General features: G+C 46.0%; 11 protein-coding genes across 11 annotated transcripts; 4 read left to right on the top strand and 7 right to left on the bottom strand.

The window, feature by feature from the left end:
- Positions 1 to 163: 163 nt before the first annotated feature.
- SAMD00019534_036830 (hypothetical protein) lies at positions 164 to 931 on the bottom strand (the record flags this gene model as incomplete). The annotated part of the gene is made up of 2 exons (XM_012904575.1): positions 164 to 690; positions 751 to 931. The coding sequence occupies 2 exons, from the start codon at positions 929 to 931 to the stop codon at positions 164 to 166; spliced, it is 708 nt and encodes a 235-aa protein (XP_012760029.1).
- A 543-nt stretch (positions 932 to 1,474) lies between these two features.
- Positions 1,475 to 2,857, bottom strand: SAMD00019534_036820 (hypothetical protein; the record flags this gene model as incomplete). The annotated part of the gene is made up of 1 exon (XM_012904574.1): positions 1,475 to 2,857. The coding sequence occupies one exon, from the start codon at positions 2,855 to 2,857 to the stop codon at positions 1,475 to 1,477; it is 1,383 nt and encodes a 460-aa protein (XP_012760028.1).
- A 482-nt stretch (positions 2,858 to 3,339) lies between these two features.
- SAMD00019534_036810 (hypothetical protein) lies at positions 3,340 to 4,176 on the bottom strand (the record flags this gene model as incomplete). Its single annotated transcript, XM_012904573.1, has 3 exons — positions 3,340 to 3,545; positions 3,634 to 3,894; positions 3,984 to 4,176. Coding segments are annotated over 3 exons (660 nt in total), but the record flags the coding sequence as incomplete, so codon positions are not given.
- Positions 4,177 to 4,621: 445 nt separating this feature from the next.
- SAMD00019534_036800 (hypothetical protein) lies at positions 4,622 to 6,939 on the bottom strand (the record flags this gene model as incomplete). The annotated part of the gene is made up of 4 exons (XM_012904572.1): positions 4,622 to 5,623; positions 5,699 to 5,945; positions 6,018 to 6,358; positions 6,610 to 6,939. Coding segments are annotated over 4 exons (1,920 nt in total), but the record flags the coding sequence as incomplete, so codon positions are not given.
- Positions 6,940 to 7,968: 1,029 nt separating this feature from the next.
- SAMD00019534_036790 (hypothetical protein) lies at positions 7,969 to 8,955 on the top strand (the record flags this gene model as incomplete). Its single annotated transcript, XM_012904571.1, has 1 exon — positions 7,969 to 8,955. One exon carries the CDS (start codon positions 7,969 to 7,971, stop codon positions 8,953 to 8,955), a length of 987 nt encoding a protein of 328 aa, XP_012760025.1.
- Positions 8,956 to 9,807: 852 nt separating this feature from the next.
- SAMD00019534_036780 (hypothetical protein) lies at positions 9,808 to 11,183 on the top strand (the record flags this gene model as incomplete). Its single annotated transcript, XM_012904570.1, has 2 exons — positions 9,808 to 10,128; positions 10,194 to 11,183. 2 exons carry the CDS (start codon positions 9,808 to 9,810, stop codon positions 11,181 to 11,183), a joined length of 1,311 nt encoding a protein of 436 aa, XP_012760024.1.
- A 456-nt stretch (positions 11,184 to 11,639) lies between these two features.
- SAMD00019534_036770 (hypothetical protein) lies at positions 11,640 to 13,594 on the top strand (the record flags this gene model as incomplete). The annotated part of the gene is made up of 4 exons (XM_012904569.1): positions 11,640 to 11,855; positions 11,927 to 12,091; positions 12,158 to 12,383; positions 12,453 to 13,594. 4 exons carry the CDS (start codon positions 11,640 to 11,642, stop codon positions 13,592 to 13,594), a joined length of 1,749 nt encoding a protein of 582 aa, XP_012760023.1.
- Positions 13,595 to 13,777: 183 nt separating this feature from the next.
- Positions 13,778 to 14,221, bottom strand: SAMD00019534_036760 (hypothetical protein; the record flags this gene model as incomplete). The annotated part of the gene is made up of 1 exon (XM_012904568.1): positions 13,778 to 14,221. The coding sequence occupies one exon, from the start codon at positions 14,219 to 14,221 to the stop codon at positions 13,778 to 13,780; it is 444 nt and encodes a 147-aa protein (XP_012760022.1).
- A 402-nt stretch (positions 14,222 to 14,623) lies between these two features.
- On the top strand, positions 14,624 to 15,067 carry SAMD00019534_036750 (hypothetical protein; the record flags this gene model as incomplete). The annotated part of the gene is made up of 1 exon (XM_012904567.1): positions 14,624 to 15,067. One exon carries the CDS (start codon positions 14,624 to 14,626, stop codon positions 15,065 to 15,067), a length of 444 nt encoding a protein of 147 aa, XP_012760021.1.
- A 110-nt stretch (positions 15,068 to 15,177) lies between these two features.
- SAMD00019534_036740 (hypothetical protein) lies at positions 15,178 to 16,372 on the bottom strand (the record flags this gene model as incomplete). Its single annotated transcript, XM_012904566.1, has 2 exons — positions 15,178 to 16,154; positions 16,213 to 16,372. The coding sequence occupies 2 exons, from the start codon at positions 16,370 to 16,372 to the stop codon at positions 15,178 to 15,180; spliced, it is 1,137 nt and encodes a 378-aa protein (XP_012760020.1).
- Positions 16,373 to 16,743: 371 nt separating this feature from the next.
- SAMD00019534_036730 (hypothetical protein) lies at positions 16,744 to 18,853 on the bottom strand (the record flags this gene model as incomplete). The annotated part of the gene is made up of 2 exons (XM_012904565.1): positions 16,744 to 18,714; positions 18,791 to 18,853. The coding sequence occupies 2 exons, from the start codon at positions 18,851 to 18,853 to the stop codon at positions 16,744 to 16,746; spliced, it is 2,034 nt and encodes a 677-aa protein (XP_012760019.1).
- Between the last annotated feature and the right edge of the window lie 311 nt (positions 18,854 to 19,164).

Here is a 19,164-nt window from a genome sequence, read left to right as displayed (position 1 = left end):
ACATACACATGTAATGTTGTCACTGCAGCAGACAACCAGGAAGAGGAAGACACTGGGATGATAGGGAGAAATTTGGATTTATAATCGTTCGAAACGAAGTATATCACACTACACGACTACACATCTTGATCATCAATCAATCAATCAATTATAGTGTAGTGTTTTAAGCTGGAAGGTTACAGAGGATCTCGTCAGCCTCAGCCCAGAGAGCAGAGGCCTGCTTGTAGAATGACAGTTGTTGCAGAGCAAACTCGCGCAGCTCGGCCACAAGCTGCTTGTTCATCTCTTGGTTCAGATGCTCCATGATCTCGTTGAACTCGCGGTTCACCACGTCGTACTCCTCCTTGATGTCGTTGCACTCCTGCTCGATGGTCTTGACCTTGAGCGAGTTGGCGTCGTTCTTCTTCTTGGCCTCGGCCAGCTTCTCGAGATGAGTGTCGTATCTTAGACGAATGGCGTCCTGCTTGTGCTTGGCCTCTCTGGCACGCTTGATCTCGGTGTCTTGGAACTTGCCCACTGGGGTCACCAGTGATGTCATCGAGTTGTTGTTGCAAGTCTGACGAGCCTGCTCAACGGCCTTAATCTGCAAGCCCATACGCTTCAATATATCAGCGATCTGTTCGTCTCCCATGAATGCCGATCCAAAGTTATTCAAAGCCTCACCAAACTGGACACCCTGTTGGACAGACTCTGTTTAAGTTGTAAGTATCCAGTTCAATCATTCAATCATTCAATCAAGCAATGACATACTCTCTGTCTCTTGACAATGAAGCTTGCCAGTTGTATAGATGGCGTTGTATTCAGTCTTGATGACACGAAGCTTCTCCTTTGTCTCCTTGGTAGCATCGTTATCTGCATGAGACTCTGACTTGCCCATCTTCTCCATGGCATTCTGCTTGACCATTGCAACCTTCTTTGTGAAGCTCTTCATTCTTTATATTATTAATTGATTGATGTTATAATATAACTATTATTTACAAGTATATATATATATATCTATTTAGTACTACTTTGAATGAATGTTTATTACAACAAAGTGTTATTGTTGTTGTTTGAACACACATTCACATCTCAACAACACCATCACATCAACACATTCATTCCCCTCACTCACCACGTTCACTTCAAGTAAAGTCACTTTGAGTGTGAGTTGGAACCTTGGAATTCAAATAAAATCATAGCTCTACTTTCATCAACCAGGGCCATCCTTCGAATTTGATTGTTGTCCGGATCCTTGTCGTCTTCTGATTGTTTGCGTGATAGTGATGTTTATTGTCATACCATCACATCATTATCAATTACCGACCAACAACTCAATCAATCAAACACACTCAAACACATATCTGATCAGATCGAAGTACGACTTGGTCAAAGATATATGAATGATTGTCCGACCAACTAACCAACCAAGATAGATGATCTTTGGAAACATGAATATAAGGTTTTAATAATGTATAATGTATAATGTAATGGATTAGTCCCATTCGGAATCGTCATCAGAGTCATCATCATCTTCAGAGTCAGAGTGTGCCCAGGCAATTCTTCTTGCAAGGATATCGGCCACATTGATTGGTTCTGAACGTGCCTCGACAACGGGCTTCTCAGGTACCTTGCGCTCATCGGCCGGTCTCAAGTTCATGCCGCTGACAATGGCCGACAACAGGTTGGAGCGAGTGTCCACTGTCTTGGGCTTGGTCTCGGCGGGCCTCAGCGAGGAGCCGCCAGCCTCCAGAGCCGACGCCAGGCCGCCGCCACCGCCCATCATGGGAGGGGGAGGGGGTGGAGGAGGTGGTGCTGGCGCGCTGGGAGGAGGTGGAGGGGGTGGCGCAGGCGTCGACGAGGGTGGAGGTGGCGCCATGCGATTGTTGTTGGAAATGGGTGGTGGAATGTTGTAGGTCGACTGACGCGACTGTGGCACCTGTTGTTGTGGTGGCGGTGTCTGGTAGCCCATGTTGCTGTAGCTGTTGTTCGATGGAGGTGGAGGTGGATAGTTATAGGAGGTCGATTGTGGACGCGTCGATGGCATGGCCGGCGCGTTCATGATTGGTGGGGGAGGCGTGGTGTGGCCAGGGGTGGACGAAGACGCGCCTGCTTGAGGGGGTGGTGGGGGCATGGAGTAGCTGGCGCTGTTGTTGTGCGATGGCAAGTAGTTGCCAGAGGCACCGCCAGCCGAGTTTGATGACTGGACAATTGGCGACGATCCCGACCTACTGTTGATGGGCACGTCCACGGTGACCGTGATCTTGGCGCCAGTCTCTGGATCGTAGCGCACCTTTTGTACACGCTTCACGCTCTTGACCTCGGGAGCCTCGCCCTTGGCGCCTCTTCGCCTCAAACGCTCTTCCTTGCGCAGACGCTTACGCTCGCGCGCCTCCTCATTCTTCTTCTTCATCTCGGCCACCCACTCGTCCACGAAAAAGTCTGGGTTGGTGTACAGCTTGAGGCAGCGCGTGCCGTCCTCCTGGTACGTGTCCAGCTGCGACAGGTTGGGGGGCGGGCGACACTTCTCGTTGTACAGCATGGTCACGGTGTCGGGCATCGAGCTGGTCGTGAACAGCTGGCACTTCTCCGCGGGGTCGCTGTGGTACTCCACACGGGCCCTGTTGTTCATGGTGTCGATGGGCGTGCGCTGGTGGTAGGCCTCGACCAGGGGCAGCGACTGGGTCAGTGGCGCTAGACGCTCATTCAGTCTGTTGAGGCGGCCTGTGATCAAGGCTGTCTCATTGGCCAGTGATGCAAAAATATTATTGGCATGCTCGGCCAATGCCGTTATCTGATTGATTATGCCCACTGTATTCGTCTGCAACATTGACTCCACAATATGTTCAGGCTTTGAAGTGCCCTCCAACTGTGGCATATTATTCTCATGTGGAGATGGTAGATATCTTGTTATCAATACCATGTTTGTCTGTTTTGTTTGTGATTATGCTGTGATTGATTGATTGATTGATTGTCTGATTGATCACAAGACTGTGTGATGGATCCTTAATAATGTTACAATATATATATAATATAATATTATTTGTATGAATGTTTGTATATGTACAAGTTGATGAACTGAGTAATGTTGGCAGTGAGATCTAGTTAAGGACAGAGTGGGTACTGTTCTTGATCAGCCCATGACGACTCAAAGTCAAAAAAAAAATCATATCTGTGATCTCGATCGATTGGACCCGCAACCCCACCACCCCTCCAAACTCTGATCACTGATCATCCACAATGTGTTATGGACTAAATGGATGAACATCCAGGTTATTCAATCAATGGATATTGGATAATGGAGAATGGATATTGGTATATGCGCTAAGTACCTTAGGCTAGACACTTGGTTGTTTATGTTCTCTTCTTGCCCTTGGTCAAATCTTCGGCTCTCTTGTTGGCGTCGTCCAACTCAACAATGTCAGAGACGGCCTGGAAGAACTGAATGACGTTGATGCTCTGCTTGACGAAGCAGATTGGGAACCAAATGTACCATTGAATGGCGTGGACCACTGGATGAGGGAAGAAGTGATAGAGGTAAGAGAAGAGGAAGAATCCTTCGTTACCTGTATAAGATGAATTAATGGTTGTTGGTTAGTACCGTGTGTTTGATCGATCGATCGATTGATTGATCAAGTCTACAAGACAACTTACCAAAGCACATGAAGGCCAAGAAGTACTTGTTGCCATAGTAGATCCTCATGATGGCCAAGTGGTTGTCCTTGACGGCCTTGTGGCTCTTGTTACCGCAGATGAGAGTGCTGTACAGACGAGCAAAGTGGCTCAGGATGTCAAGCACGATCAGGAAGATATATAGGTTGAGGTTCTCTGGGTAGAACTGGCTGAGTACAACAATGAGTGCAGTGGTCGAACAACGATCAGTGACCATATCCAACAATGCTCCGAATTGTGAACCTATTGTCGACAATATGAGTGAGTGAGTCAGCATTGTTCAATCAATCAATCAATCATTCATTCATCTAATCTATATCTCTATGTCTTACATTGACCAAAGTATCTTGCAGCGTGTCCATCAGCCATATCGAGCAAAGCAGAGGCTGCGTAGAACACAAAGAAGTGTGCATAGCTGTGGTATGAGTAGAAGAAGGCTAATGTAGCAAACACTACTCTAGCATAGCCTATTATATTAGGGATATAGAAGTATACACTTGATACCATGATTGAAACTTGATTGACTTGACTTGACTAGACTTGACTTGGATGACTACTATTTGTACAAATACACTGTATATATTGATTGAATGATTGATTTGATTGATTGATTGGTTGATTACTGTTTAGGTCTATAATATCTACTTGTACTTAACAGTTAACTACTAATGAATTATGATTATGTGTAGACGTTGATCATGCAACAAGGGCAAGTGCCACGACCCTTCAACCCCAGCTTGATGCAGTTCAACTTCCATTTTTGAAAGAATTTCAACCAATCCAGTGTTCGCTGGCACTTGGTTCCCGAACCCCAAACTGATCAGCCAGTCAGTCGGACCCAAGACCAGTCTTCACTTGACCATCCAGGATTTGTAAAGAATATTTATTCATATTGATCAATATGGATAATTATTGTTATAAGTTGGAATAATAATAATAATAATAATATATTTATTAATTTAATTTACAAATACTTCTTGTATATTTCATACACCTTCTTCTCAGCCATGAGGAGTGAGCTCTTGTTGTTTGAACTACACTCGATGTATCCATCAAGAGAATAGTCGGCCATCAACATGTCAATATTGTTCTTGACAATACTTCTCTTTGGTACAATAACAGCTGGTGCCGCGACGGCAACAGCTGTAGTGGTGGTAGATGCGCCATCTGTGGTGGAAGCAGTGGTAGTTGGCAATACTGACATTGACTTTGATCTTGTCCTAGACCTCATCCTGCCGATCAATCCCATGTTCTCGGTATCGAGATCCTTCAGATCTGATTTGAGACCCATGAGTACGACGGGGGTCTTGGGCAGCAGGGCTTTGACCTCCTTGATCTTGTCCGAGAGCTGCTCAAAGGACTCGACCGAGTCAAAGGCAAAGGCGGCAACAATGATGTTCTTGACGGGTGGCTTGACAAAGCGGTCCTGGCGATAGTCGTGGAATATTACCTTGCCCTTCTTGTGAATGTGCTCCAACACCAATTGCTTGGACATCTGCGCGAATCCAATGTGAATGGATCCGATCACCATGGCAATCACAGGGTTCCTGTACTTGCTGTTCCTGTGGCCGCTGCTGATGAACAGTCTGCCCACACTCCTATATAATATCTTGGTGTTCTTGAGTGTCTCGTCCGACATGTTGGTGAATGATATAAAGTCGGGCATTCCCGGGCTATCGCTTATCACTCCATATCTCTTCCTGATCGCCTGGGGCTTGGCTGCGACCACTGCGTCGGTCTTCTCACCACCGACCTCCAACTTGTCGGCTGCGGACTCCTTCTCATTCTCCTTCTCCTTTACACTCTCTTCATACATTGGCGCCAATTTATAGTTCTCCTTATCCAAGTCACTGAACATCTGTTGCATTCCAGCATCCGATGAGTTGTTCTTTGCAGTCTCACTCCTAAACTCCTCATACTTGGCCTTGTTCGACTCTCTAAAACAGATGGCCATGAACATATCACTGATCAACTGAGTGTGTGATTGATGATAAGTTAGTATGACTATGAGTTGGATAGCGATTGATTGTTTGATCAAGATACATACATTGAACCTGTCAAACTTGATGCATAGACCATTGGTCCTCTCAGCCATTGCACTGTAGAAGCTCTTGTACCTGTCATGGCAACAAACCACACCATAAATCTTGATACCCAAGGCCTCCAAATCATCAGTCTCTTGTATCCAGTTCAAGTTCAAGTTGGTGTAATATGGAGTATGTGGAGGTGAGTCACCAATCATCACCAACGCCTTTGATGTATGCTTGGACCAGGACATTGACTTGGCTCTATACCTAAAGATTGATTGATAGAGTGTGAGTGACTGACTGACTAACCGACTGATCAATTCATCCATCGATACATACAGTGCATATTCATAGGCCTCTGGCTCATCTCCACCACTGGTGGATGGTACACTAGTGATGAACTTGCATAGCTTGTCAACGTTGGATGTAAGATCAAGTTGATTGTAGGCATTGAGTGTATCACAGTAGTCACCCAATCCAATGATTCCGATTCTGATGCTAGGTATCTCCTTGATCAATCTTGATACGGTCTCGCGCACCTTCTCACGCACCTCCTTGATCACGCCACTCATACTGCCAGTTGTATCGAAGCAGAACACTACCTCGACGTCATTGGACACTGATGTCTCGATAAAGTGTTGCAACACCTCATCGTTTGACACCAGTGGCAACTCCTCCTCCACTGGAATTGCGCGACCTAATGATGGAGGAGGTGGCACATACTCATCATACTCTGTTCTAATTGTCTCTCTTGTGTTGATCGTTGTCTGCAAAGGACTTCCAGGGCTCAGTACATTGTTGCCTTGGAACAAGCGCACATTCATCCTGGAAATGTTAGGCTCGACGCCCACCAATAGTCCATTCAACACGCTACAAGTATAGTGATGCTTGGTCAGTATTCAATCAACCAATCAATCAATCAATCGAATGAACTATATACATACACTCTTAGACTGTGAATTGTAAGACCTGGATTGTTGGCGATTGTTGCCTCGTAGACAGTACCTTTGAACTCTACACTGTATACAAGTTGTTTGATGACGGTGAGATGGACAGTGCCCTCCTTCTTGATACCGAATGCAGAGATGGGCGCATCTGGATCACTCATGACATCACCAGCGAATGATAGTTGGAATTGATAGGGCTCGAGTGTGGCCCTCTCTGCCACCTTTATCATCAACACTGACACCCTATCCGATGGATTGATGTCCAGTGAGAATGTGATGGTACTGGTCTTGATCAATATTATCATGTTTGATGTTTATGATGTAGTTGTTGTTGGTATTAGGTTATGTATTTGATTAGATGATAATAATGAATGTCTGTCTTGTTGACATTGACATACATATTACACCGTTTCAATCAATCATTGTTGATGATTGATTATAATTATAGAACAAGCAAAAAGGTGGATCATGATCAGATTTTATTTCCAATTTTCAGATTCGTTGAATAAATTTTGTAAGTCAGAAAAAAATAATAAACCATAAAAATATTATGAATTCAAACAAGACATAAGGTTTTTTTCAACCAATAATAAAGAGAGACTTTAAATCATTTAAAAATTTTTATTAAAAAAATAATTAACCTTAAATAATCTAATTTTAAGTATTTTGATAGATATCACTTAATAATACATATTTAGTATTGGAATATATTTTTTCTACTCGCAGAATAACAAATTTTCAAACAAATAAAAAAATTTAAAAGTTCAAAAAAGGATTTATCAAGAATGGGAATCGAACCCATGACCCAAACCGTGTTAAGGTTTTGTGATAACCAACTACACCATCCTGACTGTTTTTTTTGAAAAAATTCATAATTCGTTTTTGAGGGTAATAAAATAGGGAGATTTTAGCTTTTCTACAATCAAACAATTAACTATCGTAGTCTCCACAGTAAGTATATTCCAATTGGAAAATTATTATTAATCTTTTGGGGATTAATTTAAAACAGACAGATAAAATACCAAACTTTGCTATTAAACTTTTTATATTATTAATTCTAGGTTACACTCTTTATTCATATATATTCAGTCAGTTTGGATTGCAGGGCGAATAGCGAATACAAGTAGACGGCGACACCATCATCTTCAACGTTGTGCCGACAATGACAATACTCTCCAAAGTTTTCTACCACAACATCATTCGCTTGATGGAGAGATACAGAGAGAGAGATTGGCAAAAAGCACAGACGATGGGCGCTCTCGCTTGGTTGTATCTGCTGGACCTTTCACGGCATTATTCGCTTGCTAAATGACGCACTCGAGTTTCCACGCTGCCGCGAAGAGATGATGCCCCACCTCACCTCACGCTATGCTCCTTTCAAACTGCCACTCAGATGCCTGACCCTCAATGATAACCTACTTCTAAACGGACCAAACGAAACAAAGAACGAGGCTGCCTTCCGCCTCCTCGTCGAAGGGCTGACAGAGTTCGCTGGGGATATCCAACACTCCCCTGTTCGCGACAACCTCCTCCCACATATGCTCAAGTCTCTCGACATCAGAGCGTCGTTGGACACAACGCTTGGAGAAGAGGAGCTCACGGAGAACTTTGATGTCATCCAATGCCTCGGCATAGACTATCCCGAGCTGGAACGGCTTGTAGTTAGGATTGAGCTTGACGAGTCCGATGATCGTGAACAACACAGAGACGTCAGGACAGACAACGATGAGCAAGTCTGTTGTATCTTCTCAGACCTCTGCAACTGCCTGTTCCAATCGTCGGCCTTCGAGAAACTACTGACATTCGAGCTGGAAAGCTGGGGAGACTCTCTTGCACTTGGCCGCAGCCTAGGCAGCTATCCTGGTCACTTTTTCTCACGACTTCACCGTTCATCTCCAAACCTACGGTCGTTGTCGCTGAATCTGAATAGTATTGATGCTTTCGAATACTCAAGCATGCGTGACAATCTTATCTGGTTCTTGGATCAAACACCAACATGCTCTTCGCTCCGGTTGGGATTGGGCGATGTCGAACTGGTGAGCAACATTCTTCCTTATCTGCTCCAGAGCGACAGCATCAAGACTTTCAATCACTTGGTTCCCATCGGATTGCTGCCAGAGCTCAAACGACCCTTCCATTCATTTAACCTCGCGGTCTATCGTGGGACAGACCTGGATGATGTCCAAACAATCGCGGCATTGGAGTCGCTCCGCCTGGTCGATCTCATCATCCTGTCGAATTGCAAAAGGCACAAAGATATCGTTATCAAGATTGAGCGCCACCTTCATCCTCCCTCAAGATTCTCTCATTGGACTTTGACTACGAGGTGATAAACATCACCGAGGTGGTCGACCTGGCAAGAGAGTGCAGCATTGGCGAAATACACCTGAGAATTTGTGGTGTCGGATCAAGAATAGCCATGTACATCGACGCACTGCGGCAGGAGTTTCCAAACAAGATATTCTCGACAGTCAGGGACATTGAGAGTGGATTCGAAGCAAAGTAGTCAATTAAACCAAAGAGTTGAATAATGTGCCATTGGATTAGGCACATTCGCATAATCAAATTGGACCTGGAAATTGACTTCATCAATCACTATTCTTAATCACTTTCAAAGGAAAATGACCTTCTAGCATTATGATTGATTGAGCCGCTCAGTATTGTTGTTTGGTTGATGTAACAACATCCATCAATCAATCAATCAATACAGTCAACCAATCACTCAATCAATCGAACATACATTCTAATATAATGACGAATAGTAGATTGTTAATACTATGTATACTGGTTGTTATACTCTCTCGATCCAATTCAACGAGTATCTATTCACCTTGGGAGGAGAAGTCCAAAGCTAACCCAGACTCAATAATCAACTTTCACATTGCACTTGTACACAACAATCTTGACATCCTTGAGTCTGCTCTACTTGACGTCTCAGTGCCAACATCTATAAACTATGGTATGTATTCAATGAGTGATTGATCATGTGATCCTAACCACATATCCAAAAGGCAAACATTGGTCGATCGATCAAATATTGGATCTTATCTCACCATCTAGTGAGGTCTCCGAAGAGGTTGTTGAGTACCTAAAGATAAATGGATCTTAGCATTGTGAACCTACGTGATGTTGTCCAAGCTTCAGCCCGTGTCATTGATGTTGAGCGAATCTTCAAAACTAATATGATCATCTATGATCATGTGATCGAGAGGAATCATCGAATCATTCGATCATCAGTTGGGTACACCATCCCCGATCAGTTCACAAAAGTTATCCAAATGGTGTCAGGACTCACAGAGTTGCCCTATGTCAAGGAGCCACATTCGCGTCGAGTTGGTGAGACCAATGATGGGGAGGTCGACCCTGGCATCGTCATCCCCCAGACAATCCAGAATGTCTACGGCATTCCATCACCATTCGCCAGCAGTAACAACAAGTCTTCAATCGCTTTGATCGAGTTTTATCATGGCTCGGGAGACATGTCGTACAGCAACAAGGACTTGGTAAGCTTTGAACAGGAGACTGACATCCCACCAATCAATGTCAGCAAGATCATTGGATTCCTCAGCTCGTACCATTGTACGACATTCAGTATGGAGGTGCCTTGGCCCAGGGTTCAGAGATCTGGTACTGGACATCCAATCATTGGTTGTACGAATTCTCCAATGATCTGTTCAACATGGACCCTGCACCATTGGTCGTGTCCCTGCCATGGGGATTCCCAGAGATTGATCAATGTGACATTGAGATGTGCAATGGCTCCACGCCCATGCAGTATGTCCAGCGAGTCAACACAGAGTTCATGAAGATTGGTCTGCGCGGCATTTCATTGATTGCGGCATCTGGTGACAATGGTGCACCAGGTGAGTACAACGACAATTGTCTGAATGATGCCTCTCCAATGTCCTCGTACTATCCTGGTTCATCGCCATACATCACCACTGTCGGCTCAACAATGTTGGTCCAGTCGGGCACCGACAATATCATCAACTCCCAACAGGGCAATGACCAACCACCAATCTGCTCCAAGCATCAGTGCGCGACATCAACATTGGAGTACGTTCAGTCATACCCCAATGCCAGCACAACATCTGGAGGTGGCTTCTCGGACTACTCCCCCATGCCATCATATCAAAAGACAGCAGTAGAGGGCTACCTGACATGGGGCATACCTCTGCCTCCAAGTTGGTCATTCAACTCGTCCAATCGCGGCTATCCAGATGTGTCGGCGGTGGGCCACAGCTACGTCACGTTTGTCGGAGGCGAGATGTATTTGGTCGACGGATCGATGTGCGCCGCTCCATCATTCGCGGGAATGGTGGCATTGCTCAACTCACACAGATTGAACAACAACCAGTCACCACTTGGATTTCTCAATCCAATACTCTATGCAGCTCCATCCAACTGTTTCAATGACATAACCATTGGCAACAACATGTGTACAGAGGTGTGTTGCACCAAATACGGATACACTGCCACCTCTGGATGGGATCCAGCATCAGGACTTGGTACACCAAACTTCAAGAATCTTCTTGCCTACATCTCATCACTTCCTTAAAGATATATATTGTACCATATATATATATATATATATTATTATTATTATTACTTGTTAGTCACTGTTGCATGTTATGGTGCATGAACATAAAGTATCTTTGACCAACCCTTCCATCTTGAAACAAACTTGAAGATTTGCTCGCGAGCACACGAAAGTGGGAATGATTGGGACCAGCATTGCCAATCCTTGTGAAATTTCCAAACAGATATTTGTTGGTATCTCAATTATCCACCTCCAATGTACTCTTTGTAAATGTGTTAATAAGTTGGGACTGCGAGCTGAGGACTCAGCTCTATCAATCGATCCAGACAACGATGATTTGCAGCCTCCCCCATCAAACGCATTGTATATAAATATATATCTTATTCAATCATTTATTATAATACGTATTATTACAAATATATTTAGATAATGTATAGATATAACACTTTAAATGCTATTGTATTGGCATTGTTGATGGTCTCCTCTACTTTGTTGGAGTCCACACATGCTTTGACTGGTCGAACACCTAAAGTGTTGAAGTACCAAACCAACTCACACTTGGTCCAGAATGTCGCCGACGCAGCCACATCACCTGCAAATACCTTTGGTGGATTTGACCTTTCTACCTTCGAACCAATGCTTGGTGGCGGTCGTGCTGGAGGTGGTATCCCCTGTGCCGCCTGTACAATCGTAAGTATCCTTGGCTAGTCTACAGTCTGACTCCATCATCTAACACATAGTCATTCATTCAAATAACATAGCTTCTTACTCTTTTGGAACAATACTCTGACATCCATGAGCAGAGCATTGATAAGTCCATGCAAGAGGTGTGCAAGTTCTTCCCAGATAAGATCTCTCCAATCTGTACCTACCTTGTTGAGAAGTATGGTGATGAAGTTATCCAATACTTCATGCTCTACAAACATGTAAGTGATTGAATGATTGAATGATTGAATGATTGAATGTATGACTAATCAATCCATGGACAACAGAGTGATGAAGTATGCCATGCCATGAACATCTGCACTGTTCAATCATGTCGTTTGTTCAACAATGTTACCTCTGTCTTTAATGGACCATATAAGCCACGTCCAGCACTCGAGCAGATTGAGATGCAGAGATTCGACGAGAATCCATGGGACTGGATCAAGAACCTCTTCAACCGCTTTGGCAATGACCACGTGCCATTGGAGGATATCGATGGAGACAAGTATTCATGTATGTTAGCAATCATGGTGTCGGCTCAGACCCGCTCAATTACTAACTCAATCAATCAATCTATATTAGTGGATAGCACATTGCGTGGCTACAGCTGGCGTGGAAAGGACTGTGATGACATTGATCGTGATGTCTATCCAGGTACAATTGGTGACACTCATAATGGATTGATTGATTGGAACTGTAATGGAATCAAGGGTGTCAATGATAAGGGTGTGGCTTGGGAGGAGGAACTCTGTGGCACATCTGGCCAGCTGGGAATCATTCTCGTTGGTGACAGTGTCGGTGCACACTTCTCCATCCCACCTCAATGGTTGACTGCCGCCGACATCAACTCCACCACCTACCAGGGCATGGTTGGCATCCTCGAGAACGAGCTGGACTGGCCACACAAGAGTGCCATCACCGCCTGGGCGTCAAACACCACCGAGTCTGGTCCAATCGACAGTGTCTACCACCGTCTTCGCGAGAGGAACCTGTGCAACCATCGCGACTACCAAAACACTGGAGTGAATGGCGCCAGATCTGGCAACGTAGCCGATGGCAACATTCTTGGCGTAGCCAGGAACCAAGAGAAGGACCATCCAGTCATCCTCTTCTACGAGCTGGTTGGCAACGACGTGTGCTCGGGCCATCACGACCTCGACCATATGACAACACCCGCCGAGTTTGCCAACAACACCCTCAGGACCCTGGAGTACCTCGACACTATCCTCCCAATGGGCTCCCACATTGTGTTCACAGGTCTGGCCGACGGACGTATTCTCTGGGACACATTGTGGAACCGCACACATCCAATTGGCGCAAGCTATGAGCAGGTGTACGACTTCCTCAACTGTCTCGAGGCCAGTCCATGCTGGGGCTGGATGAACTCCAACGAGACCGTCCGCGACCTGACGACTGCTCGCGCCGTTGAGCTGTCTGCCGTGTATCCCGAGATCATCAAGAACTACACCTACACGCACTTTGATATGCAGTACTACGAGTTCCCATTCCCAGAGATCAACGCCATTTGGACTGCAGAGGGCGGCCAGACATGGCAGCTCATCGAGCCCTGTGACGGCTTCCATCCCAACCAGATTGCCAACTACCTCATGTCTGGAGTGTACTGGAACTGGTTGATGGAGGATCATCCCGAGTGGCTCGGCGACATCAATCCAAACAATGATTTGATCGCATCAATGTTTGGCGACCAAGGTGGATACAACTAAGTGTTGGGCCAACATTGATCGATCGACGATTGAATGATTGATTGCCTTCTGTCAATGCGATGGTGGACATGTAGACTGCTATTCGTTGCGACAACCTAATAAACGACTACTACAAAGTTAAGGCAAGTTATAACTACAACATACATTAGTTTGTTTATTGTGCACCGGTGCAAGCCCAACTCTTTACTTGACGAGGGCAGTCGACAATGTCTCGGATGGCTTCCAGATGCGGTACTTGACCTCCATATCCTCTGGTGCGTAGACAACGATTGGCAAACGACTGTTGTATCTGATGTGCTCGAGCGAGTTGATGGTGATGAATTGCTCGGTGGGTGGACCTTGCACAAACATCATGGTGGACATTGGTCCGACCACCTGTGGCAGCACGTAGTAGGTGTAGCCCCAGCCGTCGAGGTTAGTCTCCTTGAGCTGACCTCCCAGCCAATGTCTATTGCCGTCCAATGTCATTGTCTTGCCGATGACCAGCTCCACCTTTGCATCATGCTCATTCTGCAATGGCTCCACATAAATCGCGTGTCTCTTGAATCCAGGCTGTGGCTGGGGGTAAGGTGCGATCGAATCCAAAGGCTTTGAGCTGTCAAGTCTATCTTCGTTGTTGTGTGACATGTTGTGTATTTCTAAGTGTAAGTGTATATGTATGAAAAAGTGTTTGTGTATGTGCGAAGATATCGTAGTGTAGGGAAAAGGGGGTGGGACGAGGACTTGTGGGTTGTAGAACACTACTTCATGAGGTCGAGTGTGGTGTGGGAAACACACATGGAATGCCCTCCGAAGATCATTCATGATAGTCTTCAACTGTTTGGGTTACATCCAGAGAGATCTTTTTTCTTGTAAACGAGACTAAGAGGTCAACGCCATGTCTCTTACACTTGAATGTCTCTACATGTTCATGAACATCAAAGGGTTAAAGGATAAATATAACTTGAGTTTCACAAGTCAATCATCATTCAATCAACAACACAAACAATCAATCAAACAAACAAATATATAATAACATCAACAATAACAATGTCATCTGAGCCAATCCCCGTCCAAACTACCCCAGCACCTGCCCCAGTTCTTAAGACTCACACTGCTGCTTGCCACTGTGGTGATGTTAAGGTAAAGGTTAATGTCGACTTGTCCGCCACTGGTAGATGTAACTGCACTGTTTGTGTGAAGAAGAGATCCTGGAATGCCCGTGTTGCCATCGAGGAGTTCACTTTGGTTGCTGGTGCCGACGCCTGCTCCGTCTACACTCTGTCCGGTGCCGCCTTGCACCACTTCTGCAAGCGTTGCGGAGTGTCTGTCTACAGCAAGTGCAACATCCCAACCATTGGAGAGTTCTACACCGTCAGTGTCAACTGCCTCGATGGTTTGACCGCCGACGAGTTGGCCGCCATCCCAATCCGTTACAGTGACGGTTTGAACAACAACTGGTGGAACCCACCAACTGTCACCTGTTACCTCTAAGAAGTGTCGCTGTACAGTCCCCCATCAAACACTCAATCATTCAATCAATCAAATAATAATACATTATACACTGACCTGCTGACCTATTACCTTAACTTAACTAACTTTATTTACATAGAGGCTGATAGGATGACGAGAGAGAGCAAGAGCAGAGAGAGAGAGATGGAGGAGGAGAATGAATTGAGGATGGACATGGTTGAGTTTGGATGATCAGTCGTAGACGATGTGGTGGTGGATGGAGCGGAAGTGGAGGATGTAGGAAGAGTGTTGCTGGTCCAAGCCTTGCAAGGACTGCTCAACTTGGTCAATGTCTGGAGCTGACCAGTAGTTGGATAGATGTAGGTACCATTGGTTGTCTTGAACTCGAAACTATAGCCAAGACACTCAGTAACAGTTGCCGGCCTGTAGGTCCAGAGCTGGCCAAACTTGGCGGCGGAGTTGTACTCCAAAGACATTTGGTAGGTCTGGCCATTGGAGAAGTGGATCAAAGCTTCGGTAACATTGGACGATCCGTAGACATCGTAATAGTTGGTAATGTAGACGACACTAGAGTTGATGAACGTGTGCGAACCACCATGCACTGGGAAGCCAGTAGGTATGTTGGCGCGACAACTACTAAAGTCCATCGTCCAATAGTAAGAGTACTGGGACTTGGCCTGACCTGGCATCAAGCCAATGCCCATGGCGCGATATTGCAGACTCATCAAGTTGTCCCTGTGTCCGATCTTGTCGAATGGCAGGTCGTCAGTGAGACAGGGTGGCGCACCCTTTTCACATATCAACAAGTTGTTGGCGGACAGACCACCAGACATGCCCATGGCCATGTTCTCACCGAGGAATGAATTACAGGTCGGACTGATGAACTTCTTTAGGCGATCACCCATCGATGTTCCATTGCAATCACTGTGAGACACCTTGCAAGTCAGATTGGTGATCATGTCATTGTCATGTGCCAACGACGCATGCATCAGATCAAACTCAAAGTAGATTGGATGAACTGGTGGATACTTGGCAGGGGTCAACACATTTGGTCCAATTGGCGCGCCCATCACAGACTCATAGAACACCTTGGCGTATTGTAGTGGATCTATAACAGTCAATGTTAGTTAGTTGGAGTCCACAACTACTACTTCAGTTCAACTTACTAATTCTTAGAGCATTTGTAAGTACATGAGCTTCACGCTCATTCCAAAGTGGATGTCCTGGTGTACTTTGATCTTCCTCTCCATATGAGTTGGCAACAGGACTCAAACAACATATCACCAGCAGGCTTATAACTATGATAAATAATACTTTAGTTGTCATTCTTATAATAATAATAATAAATATGATTGATCGATGGATTATGAGGATGTAAATAAATGTTTACAATGATGTTTATGAGGATGAATGAAGAAGCGTCGATGGTTAGGTGGACCCCGACATTTTTGTTGATGACATTGTGATTTCTGGGTTATGGTTCCTGGGATGGATGTCGGGTTTACAGACCTGCCTTCTCCGATGTCGTATGATAGTGTCATTGACGTTGATGTCAACAAGAAAACACGTGAGATCAACCGACAAGTTTTGGATATTTTGAACATTTTGATCAGATCATCAAAGTTTGTGGGGTCCACACACAACGACTTGTGCAATCACGTCTTTGGATTGAACTATTTATTTAATTAATTAATTAATTATGTCGAAGGTGGAGGTATATAATCGATTGGTTTAAAGATTAGTGAACTTAGATAGAGATCACTACCATCCACTTCAAGAGTAAGGTACTCCTTCTTCTTGTAAGGGTCTTTCTTCAACTGAATTGGAGTATAATTATCAAAGAATGTTGAATATGAAGTTGAACTACCGATGAGACCAGAGACCACCAGCGTCTTGACTCCATCGAGGTTCCTGTAGATGTTGACGAATGAGATGCCGCCAGACGACTTTCCACGGAAGCCCATGGAGAAGGTGCTGGCCAAGTCTTGGGACTCGACATAGAATCGCAGAGCACCACCCACACTGATCTTCATTGCGTGGGCGCCAATGGTCACGTGGTCCTTGGCAAAGGTCACGGTGCCCGAGTACTCAAAGTACTTCTGAGCGTCAATTATCGTGGTCAGACGTTTGAAGGCCACATTCTGGGCAAAGACGTCGGCAGGGACGAAGCCGACCTGGAGCACATCGACCACGTCGTAGCTGTTGTACATGATCAATGGGTTGAGGTTCCAAGTGAAGATATCGCCAATCTTGTGGCCGGGCACGCTGAGGTCTGTGGTCTTCTCGAGGTCCCACTGCGCATAGCTGACCTCGCATGTGGGATGGAAGATGCCGTGACAGGTCTCCTCGCGGTATGAGCCGCCAGTAACTGAGAACTCAAACTTGCACGATGGGGAGGTGGAGGCGATCTCCAGGGGGAAGGCCACACTGGTGAGCGAGATGCTCTGGTCCGAATAAGTTGGATTGAAGTCCATGGTCTTGACAACCCAGTCGTCGGGGGCGTTCTTGCTGCCATACCATGGGATGACAAAATTCTTGTTGCCAGGGTCCTTAAAGTGACGACGGATGGCCAGCATGAACTCCTTGTTATGTTTGATCTGAGCCTGGGTGATCAAGCCGCGGAACTCCTCGAAGCGGCCTGCCGTGAACAGTTCATCATGCTTCTGATAGCTGAGGTAGCCAAAGAAGTACTCGCCGCCCGACTCGGCAGGGCTGGGCACGCTGTTCTTGTCCACGGCGTAGCCTCCGGTCGGAGTGAACAACTTGCGAACCTGTTCACCGTACGTTCCATTGGGGAACATCAGGCCGTCGTAGCGCCACCACATAGAGACGTAGTCAAAGACGAGCGGGATGAGTGTTCGACGCAGCAACAACACCTTGTCAAACTTCTTTTTGCCCGAGGTGTACGGGTCGTGTGGATCGTCCGGCGCGTTGACAATGCTGGCGACGGCAGTGTCATATGTGGCGCGCGTATAGTCAGTGTACTCTTTGAGGTACTTGGTGAAGTAGCCGCGCTGAGTGCTGATGGTGGCCGCGTCAAACTGCCAAGCGGCGGCATTTTTGTGGAATTCGGATTGAAGCATGAAGTAGAGGGTGGCGGCAATGGCAAAAGCTGGCAACTCTCCAAGTTCGTAGCCAGCCTTCTTGAAGTCGCCGGCCAGATGCATGCGCAGTCCGGTCTCGAGTGCGTTGTAGGCATCGCGCACCTGCTCGCGCGTGCCCTCCGTGTTAGAAGTTGCAAAGTCATCAACGTAGTCGGCAAAGGTCGTGATGAGGATGCCAGTGGCGTCGAGCTTGGCCTTGATGTCGGTCAGGTCAAACTTGACCAACTCCTCGCCAATAACCGCGCGCAGGCCGCTCAAGAACCATTCCTCGTTGAACGGTGTGCTCTGGGTGTTCTCGATGAAGGCCGACCAGACAACGTCCAATGTTGGACTGACAATGGGACCGACATCCGGGATGAAGGCGGAGGCGCCCACCACTGCAGCCTTGATGCCCTCCATGAACTTTGGTGCGCCGGCATCGGGGTCCTTAAAGTACTCTGGGTCAGCAGCCATCTGTTTGGTGAGTTCCACCGCAGACTTGTACCATTGGCGCTTGGTCAGCTCCTGGTCAATCTCTCTCTTCACTCTTGTCTTCTTCTTTTTCTTGGCAACTACAGCATGTGTCTGGAATTGAACAACAAGGTGAGTCAGTGAGTGAGTGAGTGAACCAGAGAGTGAGTGAGCGTGAGCGAGTACTTACATCGACAACCAGCTGCATACACAGTAGCGCGACTAGGAATAAACCTATCAACTTCCTATTCATTGTTTAATTATATGTTTGATGATGATCCAGAAGTATAATGATTGATCGATCACTTCATGTACCCTGTTTGAATGATTGACTGTCTGATTGAATGGCGTGTGTAGCCTACACAGCTCCACTACACTACACGACACTAAGGCCTGTCAAAGTGAGTACTGTCAGGTGACCCATCATCCTTCCTAGAGTCACACAATCAATCAATCAACCAATCAGGCATTCATTCATTCTGTATCGATTCGTTCGTCAGAGTCTGGTTGGTTGGCCACACTCATGAGTTCTTGAATATCGCATTCGCAAGATGTTGTACAACC

Source organism: Acytostelium subglobosum, assembly GCF_000787575.1.
Source record: "Acytostelium subglobosum LB1 DNA, scaffold: scaffold6, whole genome shotgun sequence".
Lineage (NCBI taxonomy): Eukaryota > Evosea > Eumycetozoa > Acytosteliales > Acytosteliaceae > Acytostelium > Acytostelium subglobosum.
Note: the sequence above shows the minus strand (reverse complement) of the source record. Positions and strands in the feature narration are given on the sequence as shown.